The sequence below is a fragment of the Triturus cristatus genome, chromosome 1_2, assembly GCF_964204655.1.
Source record: "Triturus cristatus chromosome 1_2, aTriCri1.1, whole genome shotgun sequence".
Lineage (NCBI taxonomy): Eukaryota > Metazoa > Chordata > Amphibia > Caudata > Salamandridae > Triturus > Triturus cristatus.
The window spans coordinates 847,269,642-847,283,216 of NC_140580.1; the positions used below are offsets into that span (position 1 = coordinate 847,269,642).

General features: G+C 42.6%; 1 protein-coding gene across 1 annotated transcript in view; it reads left to right on the forward strand.

Annotated features, from left to right (window-relative positions):
* The window catches only part of FAM131C (family with sequence similarity 131 member C), a 389,134-nt gene that overhangs the window by 162,256 nt on the left and 213,303 nt on the right, over positions 1-13,575 (forward strand). The window contains exons 3-4 of the mRNA XM_085609013.1: positions 5,384-5,419; positions 8,002-8,095. Of these exons, the coding sequence (XP_085465139.1) occupies positions 5,384-5,419; positions 8,002-8,095 (130 nt within the window). The remainder of the gene's footprint in view (positions 1-5,383; positions 5,420-8,001; positions 8,096-13,575) is intronic.

The window sequence follows — 13,575 nt, forward strand, 5'->3', positions numbered from 1 at the left end:
CACCCAACCAGCATTCTCCCAAGTCTCCTGATAAAAATGGAACCTTACTTGTGTGGGTAGTCCTTGTGCCCGCAACAGCAAACCGCCCTAAACACAACGTGGACACATCACATTTTTCCAGTGAAAACTGACCCTTTTTTGCAATGTGCCTAGCTGTGAATTTTGGACCTAGCTCGGCCGGATTCTAGGGAAATCTAGCAAACATGTACATTTTTAAAAACTAGACACCCAGGTAATCCAGGATGTGGTGACTTGTGTGGCTCTCACGAGGTTCTGTTACCCAGAATCCCTTGCAAACCTCAAACGTTGTAAACAAAAACACATTTTCCTCACATTTCTGTGACGAAAAGTCCTGGAATTTGTAGGGAGCCACAAACTTCCACCCACCCAGCATTTCCCCAAGTCTCCCGATAAAAATGGTACATCATTTGTATCGGTAGACCCAGTGCCCGTGACAGGAAATTGCCCAAAACGTACTGTGAAGACTTCAAAATTATCGATCACAATAAAGACTTGGTTTTGTCAGGGAGTCACCTGCGTTTTTGGTCCCGGGCTCGGCGGATATCTAGGGAAACTACCAAACCCAGACATTTCTGAAAACTAGACACTCATGGGAGTCCAGGGAAGTGTGGCTTGCATGGAGCTCCAAATGTTTCCCTACCCAGAGTCCCCTGCAAACCTCAAATTTAGCAACAAAAATAACCTCATTTTCCTCACATTTCTGTGTGGGAAAGTTGTGGGATCACCTGGCCGACACAAATTTCCTACCACCCAGCATTCCTCCAGGTCTCTCGATAAAGGTTCTACCTCACTTGTGTGGGTGAGCCAAGTACCCGCGACAGGGAAGGACTCAAAACCTTTTGTGGAGGCATCTGAATTATCTATCACAAAACGACCTGGTTTTCCAAAGGGGCACCTGCGTTTTTGGTCCCTGCTTGGCGTCCATCTAAGGAAACTTAACAAATCCAGACATTTCTGAAAACTAGACACCTGGGGGAGTCCAGAGAGGTGTGATTGTGTGGATCCCCCAAAGTTTTCCTACCCAGAATCCCCTGCAAACATCAAATTCATCTAAAGAAAATCACATTTTCCTCACATTACTATATTGGAAAGTTGTCGGATCACCAAGCCAACACAAATTTCCTACCACCTAGCATTCCCCCAGGTCTCCAGATAAAAATGCTACCTCAATTATATAGGTGGGCCAAGTACCTGTGACAGGGAAGGGCCCAAAACATATTGTGGAGACATCAGAATTATCTATCACAAAACGACCTGGTTGTGAAAGGGGGACTCCTGCGTGTTTGGTCCCGGGCTCGGCGGCCATCAAGGGAAACCTACCAAATCCAGATACATCTGAAAACTAGATACCCGGAGGAGACCAGGGAAGTGTGGCTTGCATGGATCCCCCAATGTTTTCCTACACAGTATCCCCTACAAACCTCAAAAATCATACCTCACTTGTGTGGGTGTCCAATGCAGAGCCAGCCTAAAAACATATTTAAAAAGAATATTACGCTTAGACCTCGCTGTGCTATCCTCTCAATCTCTAAGTCTTTGGCCCTTCCCAGTCGTAGGCTTCCTTCAAGTGTTGGTAGTGCTCCTGCTATCCGGGGGCCACCCCTTTGGTGAAACATTGGACTGTTGGGAAGCCCTTCATGGCAGTATGGAGTGCTCCTTTCTGGTAACGTGAATACCAATTGAGCGTCTCTCCTGCTGCGCAAGGGAGAGCCAGTACTGCTGTTTTGTTTTTCTTGCTGTGCAGACTCATGCCGCGCAGCTTTTTTCCTTTTTAATTAAGGGGTGGCCAGTCCCACCAGGGCACCCCATCCCTCCAGACATTGTGGGGCAGCACAGGGAGGCCATCCCTGGCTCCCCCAGTCGGTTCCTCCTGGAGACAGCACTTCTCTGTGCTTCCACGGGATCCGGCAGTTCTCTTTCCCAGGACCCTTCCTTTTGGTGGTGGCTGCCTGCTCCCCCCAGACACAGGCATGGAGAGCAGGGCAGGTCCATCACCGACCTCCTCTACTCTGCCGGGGGCTCGGAGTTGGAGATCCCCAGTTCCGCCTCTCTTTGTATTTCACTTTCAGGGGAGTGTGACGGCACTCCCGGTCCACCGGGACATCAGGGGGCCCAGATTTGGGGTTTTGGGACCCCCATTCTATGAACCGGCCCGGTCCCTGGTCCTGGGGAGAGCCCCACTGGTCCTGTAGGCACCTGAAGCCAAAGTCCTTTGTCCAGATGGATATCAGGGGGTTTCTCCTTCCAGTTATCTATGGCTGCCGTCTCCAGTCCCAGTGTCCAGAAGAAAGTCAAAACTAAGAGAGAACCAAGAGAGAACTCTCTTACTTGCACAAGACCTTTTAAGTGGGGGCGGAAGTGTCCAGAAGCGAGGCATTTTGGCCTACCAGGGGTGCCACATCCCCTCTGCGCACCTGTCTCAACCCTCCTTCACAACCTGCTGGGACATTTCAAAATGGCATCACCCAGGAGTCACTAATCACATCTGCTCTGGGGGCCTCAGCTCCATCCCTCACTGATATCACTGCCTGGGCTATTTCCACCAAATCTTCAGAAGGAGCCCCCTCCTATTGTTAGCTATAGAGGTCTGGGCTCCCACTTTTGATCAGGGGACTTGGGCTGGCCCATCTCTGGTACAGTGTGACGGCTTATTGATTGATGCAGATCCTTCATCCCCACCCCTTTCTTCCCCAGGAGCTGAGTAATGCACTGTTAATTGCTCCCTTTGGGGTGGCCTTTGTACCTGCTGTTGGAGAGAAATGTAATTAACTTGGCACAGCAGGGTGACAAAGGCCTGGTCTCTGATCTTGAGCTGAGCCAGAGAAATATGACAATCATGGATGGCCCATAAGCTGTACAGATATACAAATATCTTTTTGGAACTTTCAAATTTGGGTTTGGCATGCAGATTCAACCCCCGTTCGATACGTCACTGGTCTTTGTAGGCCAAAAGGAAGCAAAGCTGCACTCTAAGACAATCTTTCCCCATAAGTGTATAATGGAGTGTCACTACAGCCAAGACAGTAAACCACACTGACTTTTCCTATGAGTATACACTACCATTATGAGGCCCACCCCAGATCAATATCCAATCCTGCAGAGTCCCCTCTGCGCCAGGCTTCCTGTGCGTAGGTACAGGACTGCGCACAACAGGTGTCTCACATGCACAGCCCTTACACGTGTGCACATGTAACCAGTCAAGTGCCCATTACCCTTTCTGCGTCAAAACAGCCTTATCCTAAAAGGCAGACACTGTTGGTAAACACGCACAGTCCATTTACCGTGGGTGAGTCCCCAGTAGTGAGACTGACCAACAGTAAAAAAGTACAAAAAACAGATGATCAAAAAGCGAAAAATCTAGGCACCTTACAGATACTTTTCAGTTTTCTTAAAATATCTTGATTCTTTTGTAATCAATACAGACTCTTCATATGATTCCTACCCTTTTTAATCTAATTCATTGCACATAGATTGCTTTTTCACATTAAAGATTTTCAAGTATCAGTAAATGAGCAATGATATAAATTGGTTAATTTGGTCAATTGGTATGTAAGGATATATATTTGAATATCCTAAAGGTTTTCCTTTTTGTAATTTTTTATGTGCATTACTTTTAATAACACTCTGTATGCAGTAGCTACAATTGGAAAGAAGCTGGCATAGTTTAAGGAAAATGTATGATACCTATTGTAACAGAATCATGAGAAGAGATAAATCACTGGTGCACATTCCCAGCAAAAGTTAGAGAAGACATGGTGCATTCTTTATTTGAAGCCAAATGTATACCAAACCATTTGATACCAATAAAAGTAAAAACCTTGGATTTTGACAGTACAAGCAAGCAGCAGATGACTCCTGCAGACGGTGAAACACAATCCCCACAAATTGATGAAGTTGAGACTGAACTACAGAATCCTGCTGTTTAGCGTGCAATGACAATTACTTTTTTAAATCTATATAGCTGCTCAAAATAATTATTTATCTGAAGGATTCCATAAGGAGTCATTAATATCAATTTATGAGGCATCTGAGCAAGAGAACCTGATCTTTGTATGTAGCTTGCTCCCATGTTTTCTGGTATATTCTCATAACATGATTTAGGAAATTCGAGCTCCTGTGTTAAGTAGTATTTTTATACTATTAATATAATGTTGTTAAAATGCACAACCCTCTATAAATTACCCATAACATTCTCTTATGTGTTGACCAAAATACATTGCTCCAAGAAAACTACTCATATGGGAGGTTAATAACAAGGCGAAGAGCCAAGTTTTTCCCCAACGCATTACCCATTCCAACGCATTTACTATTCTAACTTCACAGGGTCGTTACTTTGGGGAATGCGTTGTAACAATTCGCGGTGTAAAGCCCTGCGTTGTAAAAGTGTTTGCAGTGTAAAAAAATGCGGGGTAATGGCATGCAGAATAATGCATGCGTTGTAAAGGATGTTTCCCCAGCCAGATAACTAAAAGGTCTGATTCCAATGCTGACTTTAAAGGAGCATTTTACCAGAACACAGACTAAGGCCTCTTCTTCCTAGCCTAGGTAAATATGTGTTGCGCTTGAGGCTCGAGGACCATATTTTTGTAAACAATATTTAGGACACAAACTTAAATTTGGCCTTAAACATAAGCATACGACTAAATTTACCCTTTGCACGCATGAAGGAATTCACAGAGGGATTCCTTCAGGTGTAAATCCATTTACGGTGCGGACATCCCCACTACAGTGTCCAGAGTTGTTCTTCACATCTGTAAATCCAGCGTAAGTGGTAAGAAAATGGGCTATCCAAAATGTGGTTCAGCTTGGAAGTGTGTGAATGCTCACAAACATGTATGTGTGTAGGCATTCACAAAATTCCACATTCAAATTTCCAAAAACAGTAGGATTTTCACTTCAGCCTAGGGCCCCCTTCCATGGTGTGAAGGAGAATGGATCATTCCCGTTTGCTGGGGGTGCAGGGGAAGGGCTTTCTCCAATGGGAAAAATATTTTTCCAACAAAGAAAAAAGCTTTTCATTTTTACAGGAGCCCATAGTCCCCCGCTATTTGGAGTTCGCTACTGTGGAGAACTCCACACTGCAGGAATATGACCCTTATGAGAATGGCTCATGACCTTCTAGAGGTAGGCCTGGAAACCTGAGCTTGGACTGTTTTCCAGGGGCACTCCTGGGAATGTTTGTGAATTTCAAAAAGTCAGAAAATTACATCCAGATGGTGACAGAGATCTACAACTAAAATATTTATGTCAGATGGTATTTTTGACTATGATATTCTGACATAAAAGCACACATCTAAAATAGTACTGGTATATCAAGGTCAAACTTATATTGATTTCCTTCACATTGTGTTCTTTCTTTTAGGATGGCCAGTCGGACTTCTGCTGGGACCCCTTGCAGGTCAGTGCTTTTTCATTCATTCTCATCAAGGAGCCCCACCATCAGACTTATTATCTGCCATTTCCACCTCAGATGAGTGGTGTATTAGACTTGTAACTGGGGGGAGCCATATTAGCTCAAACTGTGCTTGTGACCAACTTCCATTTCTGAGATATGCAAAATTAATGCACACCAGTCGTATTTAACCACACAAATGCTTTCAGAAAAAAGGTCCTAATTACAAATTTTGCAGCAGGGAATGATGGAAAACATGCACTATTAACGTTTTATTCCCCATTCTGACCTGTGAAACTTGAAATGGGAAGGTAAAACTGCTATTATGATAAAAACAGGCACGGCCCGTGCAGGTATGAGCGGTGGGGTTTGGGGCCGGGTGGGGGGGGAGTCAACAGACGAGGGAAACCTAAATTTTAAAAAAAGAAAACCACTTACCTTGATCTCGCTGCATCACCAACTCGTTGATGCGGCGAGCGCAAGGTAAGTGGTTATCTTTAAATTAAAGTTTCACTCGTCATTGTCTGTCGACTCTTCCCCGTCCAACTGCTCTTACCTGCACGGGCCGCGCCTGGGTAAAAAAGGTACTGGATGGTATCACCTTTTTCACTGGTGGTTTAACTCACTGAAATACTGCAGTCCTCAGGGCTTATATAGTTTGTAGGAGATCACTGCCACTAAAATGTCCACCAGATGTAAGTTGCACCCTTACCTGGATATAATGCAAACTCAGTGGTTATGTCAGAATTCATTGACATTAATGTTGCATCCTAAATATCATTTTCAAACATATAGCTCCATTGGGTGCAGAGGATAATTTTCCTTAGATGATGTTTAGAGTATGATATTCCAGTAATATGCAAATGCACTGCCCCTACTCAAAGGTTTCTCATATTTTGGACATTGCAGAGTCACCTAAGGAAATCTTGAGGTTTCATGTAGGTCATTTCATTTCTGCCTGCAACTTTTCCCATTGGTTCTTTTTATAGCACATGCCAGTTCTGCACCTGCTGCAAATCCAATTTGTTGCATAGATCCAGGCAACTGCCAGTGCTTCTTTGCAAGCGACACCTGCTTATACAGGAGCGGCTGCCGCCTGGTAATTAATGAGCGTAAACAATGTAACCCAGACAGTTCTTATAAATGGAAGCAGCACATTAACATCACCAGATTTACTATCCTTGGCTCTGACCAGCACTAACTGAAAGTCTGTGCACGGATATTTGTCAGACAGCACTTTTAATAGGTAGGGAACTAAAATCTTCCATCATCAACTGTACTACAATATGTTGTGTGATATAAGCAGGGACACTCGAACAATTCCGAAATTGAGGACCAAATTATGTGGCAGGGCTCACTAAATAAAACGGCAAGGAAATGCAAATTATACAGCATAATGTAGCGTCTTCTGTGGCATGGTATTTTGTACCTTGTCAATTTAATACACATTAAAATTGAATGGGAAAAAGTTTCACCTCATTGGCGCCCGTTCAACATCTTACTTTACAAATTGTCACCTGAACGTTGGCTAGATAAACTGTGCAAAGTTATGTCACCATATAGCCTCATGTTTTGCTAATAGCTTTTGATCCATTTTGGCTAGAAACTATTTTTTATTGAAATTATACAGCATGTGGTGGACTTTGTGGCAAATGTGATAAATCCTTTATTATACAGTTAACATCACAGCTGCAGAATCACAAAATTCAAGTGGCCTTGAATATCAGATACACAATCCTTTTCTTTAACCGATCATAATGCCTGCGCTGTTCACACTTTTCCATAGTATATTGAAGTACCAAAAAGTTGGAAGTCTTCATGGATCTAGATAGAGACAGGTGGAAGGTTCCACAGTACAATTAATACATTATGCTCACTTTCTTCTTCATGTATGGTGAGGTGCATGCATCTCAAACCATTTGGGCAACCTGTTTGTGTCAAATAAAGTTTATACTGTAGGGTAGAAGTAGTCAGCTGGTCTGGCCTGAACCATTATGTCAGCCTTGTCCCCTACCTATGTCGAGATTCCATTATCGAGGCAATGATTGGGCTCAGTCTTAGGGCTTAATTTATGAGGAGCTTGCACCACCTCTGGGTGACTTTGACACAACAGCGGCGCAATCAGTGCACCACACTGCTCCATGTCTACAAACTGATGCATTGGGTCCAATTTTTAGAGCCCTGGTTCACATTATATCTGTGGCAGGTATAATGTATGCAGGGTAGGCGTTCCCATGCAAACGAGCCACGTAGACCAGATGTAAGGATTGATGCAGGGCTTTTAACATGGGACTCGCCTATGTTTTTGATGCATTGCTGGTGTTGCGTCAGTTTTATGACCAACTCTAGCAATGTGTTACTTTTGCGCCAACAGAAGTGTCAGAATTTCTGATGCATCTGTTATATCCTTGTGACATGGAGCCCTGTATTGAAAATAAAAGCCATCCATGGTGTCGAATGGGCATTTGGTGCAGGCGCAAGGAAACTGACTTCTGATGCGTCCGTTTCTTGTAAATGAGGCCCTCGATGCGATAAATGAAACCAGTTGGTGCCCAAGTTGTCCTTACTATTTCATTTTATTCCCTTAGAAATGCTGTAAGAATTCTAATGGCATCCTGGCAGAGACCAAGTCAACCTCCAACAGCTATGACATCACTGAGCTGGCGACGTCCTCTCTGGTGGGTAGGTAAAGGCAAGCCATCCTTCCATTGCCTTCATGCTCCGCCTTTCCTCATTTGGTGCCAATTTAGGGCTTTTTGTATCTTCCACCTCTAAGCACTGCAGTCCCACTGGTTAAACATGAGCACTAAATCTCCCATTAGATGTCCTGAAATCTCAGTTACATGTGTTCGTTGAGTGTATGGTAAGCGTGTCCTTTCAATTTCTCGTGTGTGCAACCGTTGTTTGTATAAGCAAGCATGAAACTGTGAGCCAATCCTCAAGCAGAAAAAGAGAGCCCACCATTACATGGTGATGACTTCAGCATTAGTTTTACTCGCTTGACTGTGCAAAAAGCTATGTGATGTGTCTGAGTAAAACCAAGCTCTACCTTAAGATTCCAACTGAGTGGCAGCTGCTTTGATACTATATTTTATATAGTGCTTCGTACCACACTTTTTCTGTTTGTAAGTGCTGTAAATAAGAGATGCCAATAATACCCAAGTTATTGCTACTCAATTCATGGACCTTTGAAAGAAGGGAGATTAAGTCTGCTTCGCTAGGACCTGAACTCAAGTTATGCAAATCACTGAATGTTTCAGCTACAATCTCTCACCTCAAGGAGCCATCGGGCCAGCTTTCTAACACTTATAATCAAAAGGTTGAATATATGAATTCTTGGCCTAACCACAACAAGCAAGCTGATATTCGGTTTCATGATGCTAGCTCCAGAGTTGGGGTGTGGGAAACACAAAGCAGGGTCGAGCAAAAGGAGGTCTCTCGACCTGGTTCAAGCTTTCCCTTATGTCAAGATTGAGCCTATATAGACCAAAAATGGAGAAGGGGGGGGGGGGGGGGGGGGGGCGGGAGGTTACTGGTAATTTTAGTAAAAACCACGAGTGATTTCCATTTTTATTTAGGTAATTTTTACAATAATGATTTTGTAATTTATAACAATTACAGCTTTTAAACTCTTTAATGTAATTGATTGTTTGCCAAAGATCACTAAATCTCTGCACCAAGATCTTCATCTGATCTGTTTTGGAGATTTTAACGCTAAATTTAATGAATGCACTTATTTCAGGATACCACTCTTATGCTAGTTTTCAAGGAACATCGAGAGATTGAATTAGCCAGCTATATCATGGCCTGTGATTTAATCAATGTTACAGAGAGTGACATTGGAAGTGAAAAAGGGATTATAACCTTTTGTGGCCGGGGATGTGCAACTGCTATAGATTATATTTTTTTGTCTCGCAGGTTCCTGAAGCATCGTTTGAAGAGTGACCTTCTGGACGTAAATTATGGGGATCATAATCCTCTAGCTTTTTCTCTCTTACCTCCCTGTTGTAATGCCCGTACCCCTGAGCCAGAGCATTACGCTCATCCTAAATATAATGGGATGAGGCTGGGGTGGAAATTGCCTGATCCTTGCAAATTCCTAACTACATGGGTAAAATCAAAATTTAACCTCTTCGTGTCATGCCTGTCTGAGAATGCAGATAGCGAACAAGTCTTGTTGAGCTTTATTAAACTGTGAATTGTATCAATATTGCACTTTGGAGTCCATCCAACACAAGATATTATCATCATAGTGATGGATTAATGCAGCCTGTTCTTCTGCCAACAGACGTCTGCACGAAGTCCTGTCGAAAAACATAGGGACATAGAGGAGGTTAAAATGTGCCACACACAATACCATGCAGCTTTGAAATTGGGGGAAAATTAAATAAAAAACACAAGTGGGATTGATTAATTGCGACCACTAAAATGAAAAATCCTATTTTTTTGGCAAACTGTTAATTTTATTAGGTCTAACAAGACAACTCAATCTACTCTCAGGGGTGGCCGGCACAGCTCACGGGTAAGGGTGCAGGCGAGTGGGGTGGACGGGGGGAGCGTGGGCTGCATTGGAAAAATAATAACATTTACCTTGCTGCAGTCGCTGGGTCCTACGTCTTCTCTCCTGCTCGCCTGTGTCCGACTCCAGGTCAGAACAGGAAGCAGCCAGCCAGGCTCCCACCCCTAAGCCAATCACAACGCTGCAATGCAGCCTTGTGATTGGTCTGAGCACCGTGACAGGGCGCTCAGCCAGCAGCTGTAGGGGTGGGCATGTTCTCCATGCATGCTTTAATGCTGCTTGCATGGAGAAGGGGGAAAGTGTGCATGCGTCTCGACCAAACAGACATTGTGCACAGGAGTGTTCTACCACTCCTCCCCTGCAGCTCCACCCTGCCCCCTCACTCACTGCCGCAGCAGGACGACAAAATACAATGATAATAACATTCCTTTATTATAATTAAATTTTTTTCTTTCTTTGTCTGCTTTCTGGTAGTGGAGTAACGCTCCTCCGCCTTAGCGGAGGAGCCGCCACTATCTACTCTGAGTACATAGATCACTGCTGACCAATGAATTTCCCCCTTTAAGGGCATTTACTATTTTTCATCCAGTTCTGATTATTAATTAAATTCATGCAGTTATTTAGGTTTCAATTCCAAGCTAAGCTTTGACCAAAAGGAGAATTCAATAGCTTTGCAACAAAGCCCCTCAAGGAAAGCTCCTGGGCCAGATGGGGTACCAGTGTAGCTATTTAAATGCAACATGGAATTGTGAGCCACATTGTTATATAACATTTTTAACAGCCTGTTCCATTCTCAGCTGCCAGAATGTTGGTCATCGCCCACTAAAGTCCCCATCTTTTGAAAAGGAGATATGTTGGATCCTAGATGTTACAGACCAATTTTTCTTATCGACTGTACTGTCAAAGGTATTGAAAGAGTGATTTTTAGTCGAATTCATGAATGAGTCAATGCGAGTAATATAATAATCCCTTGTCAATATGGCTTTTCAGGAACGGCTAGGTGCTATAGAGCAATGCTCAAATCTTCAGTTGATAATTAGCAAATATTCCATATTGCATATTGTACCTACCTTTTAATGTATAAATCATGAGAAATAATTAATAAATTGTGAGGAATAATGGAATATTTTAGCTTGGGCATGGAATTCGCCAGGGCTCTGAGCTTTCCCCTCTTTATTTATTTTATATATTAACAAACTAAATTTGCATTTGCATAATGGTTGCCAAGAAATGCGATTGGTAAGCTTTAGACCTATAACCGTGCTTTTATACACGGGTGGTGCATTCTTGTTTGCGAGCACTACAAGGGCCTTAAGAAATTTGACGGCAGCTTTTACTGAGTTAATGGCTGACCTAGACTGTGATATACATTTTTCATAGTCCCAAATCATGTCATGTGGCCCAAGTAGTTCTGAACTGTGCACATTTTCTATTGACAAAAATAATTTAGAGAAGGTAGATAAGTTTTCCTGTTTGGAGGGAGTTTTTAATTCATCTTGACATGTGGGACTAACGTTTCCATCCGATGCTTAAAATGTAGTCAAGCTAAGGGAGCCCTGTTTAACCTCTCATCTTCCCTGGGTGGTAAACCCATTACTCTAGTTTTAGAAATCTATAAGAGATGATGTGTCCCAATTGTGACATATTGAGCTGGAGTCTGGGAATCTTCCAATTCCTCATTGTTACAAGTGGAAGAGAATTCCTCTGCCGCCCCCTCTTTTCTCTCCCACATTGCACTTTTGCACTATATTGTAATTGCATTTCTATCACGTTTATAACCCCTGACGAGGCATCAAAGCACTTTTTGGGTGAGTAGCACACTACTGTGGAACCCAATAAGGAAAAGTGGTTAATTAGTATAGTGAAATATGAAATTAATGTGAGCGGTGGATATGTTAGTCTTCTATTTGGATTGAAAAGGATACCGGAGGAATAGAAAGAATTTGAATTTATATAGTGCTTGGTACCCCGAATGAGGTGTTGAAGTGCTTTTCAGCGAGTAGCACGCTAATCCGGATTTGCCACAAGGAATTAGGGGCCACATGTACCAAGAGTTTTTGCATTCGCAAAAGGGCTGATTCTGAGAATTGGCCCGTTTGAGAACACAAAAATGCTTTTGAAATGTATCAAACCCTATTTTGCGATTCGGTAACCTGTTACCGAATTGCAAAATGGGTTCGCAATTCGGTATTTAAAGGAGGCATGTTTAGGGCATCCCTGCCACATACCGAATCATAACGGTATGTATGAATGTTTTGTGACCGTAAATGCGGTCGCAAAACATTCGCATTTTACCACCTACTTCATGTAGGTGGTAACCCATTTGCAAATGTGGACCCCTTCCCTTTTGGTAATGGCAGCGAAAATGTTTTTTCAGAGCAGGCAGTGGTCCCACGGACCTCTGCCTGCTCTTCAAAAAGGAAAAGAAACTTTTCAATTTTTCTTTCCTAAATGCAACCAGTTTTCCTTTAAGGAAAACGAGCTGCATTTAAAAAATAAATGTTTGCTTTATTTAAAAGCAATTACGGACATGGCGGTCTGCTGACCCCAGCAGGCCACCATCCCTTGTGATTTTAGCGATACATGAGGTAGGTCATTTGCGACTCCCTAGGAATCGCAGAAAGTGTTCAACACACTTTCATACATGCCGTTTTGCAATTTCCTAATTATTGCAAGGATTCGCAATTAGGGAATCGCAAAACAGTTACTTGATACTTTGGCCCTAGGACTCTTACACCTTGAGAATTATACCATGCTAGGTCTCGTTGTGCTTTGGCTATCAATTTGGGCAAACACCTCTGCTACCCTCAATGAAGCTAATAAAAGTGATTGCCAGTCATCGAGCAATAACAGCCTAAAAATCCCCTTACTGCTATATGTCAAGCAGCCATTAGAGAGCTTGGGCAGTCCTCATTTTTCAAGAATCTTCCTCTGCGAAAAAGAGGAACACGATTTGGGTCAAGCGATCTTTCTTGAAAAAAAGGTGCCTTCCTAGAATCGCCGGTGAAGAAATATTTAATAGTACAAACAACAGCAGATATCATTATTATTTGCAAATTGTACCCAGCCAATGGAAAAGGGCTTTGTTTTTAGATTTAGTTGAGGCACAATCAGCAATCTATTATGTTTCCATGGTAGTTCTAGCATTTGTACATGCCCATGTGACGTCACTTGGAACCAATCACTCGTGAACTTTGATTTATGTTGTGAGTATTATGAATTTTATACTTTACAGTTTCAAGTGCCATTGTTAAGAAAGTATAATTCTGGCAGCTTCAGAGCTGCACTGTGCTTTTTAGAAATGTTATCGGATGACATTGTTTGTTTCACATTAGGAACTTTTTTTTAAATCTGTTCTTCGAACCCAAAATGCTATGCTCTTTTAATACGTTTTTCAAGTTTTATTGTACAGTAGTTTTTATGATTATCATTTCGAAATAAAGTATTTTTTAACTGAATTGAATTGAATGCAGTTCTGAGTTTTGTCAGGATTCACCCGATAAGCAAATGCAGGTAGTATATGTTTTACTTAATGGTCTCATCTTAAGTCATGGTCTTAAGTGCTGAGGAACACCTCATCCTACTCGAATCACGTTTTGAATCTAGAGACTCTGTCTGATCAAAGTGCATTATTTTTCATAAT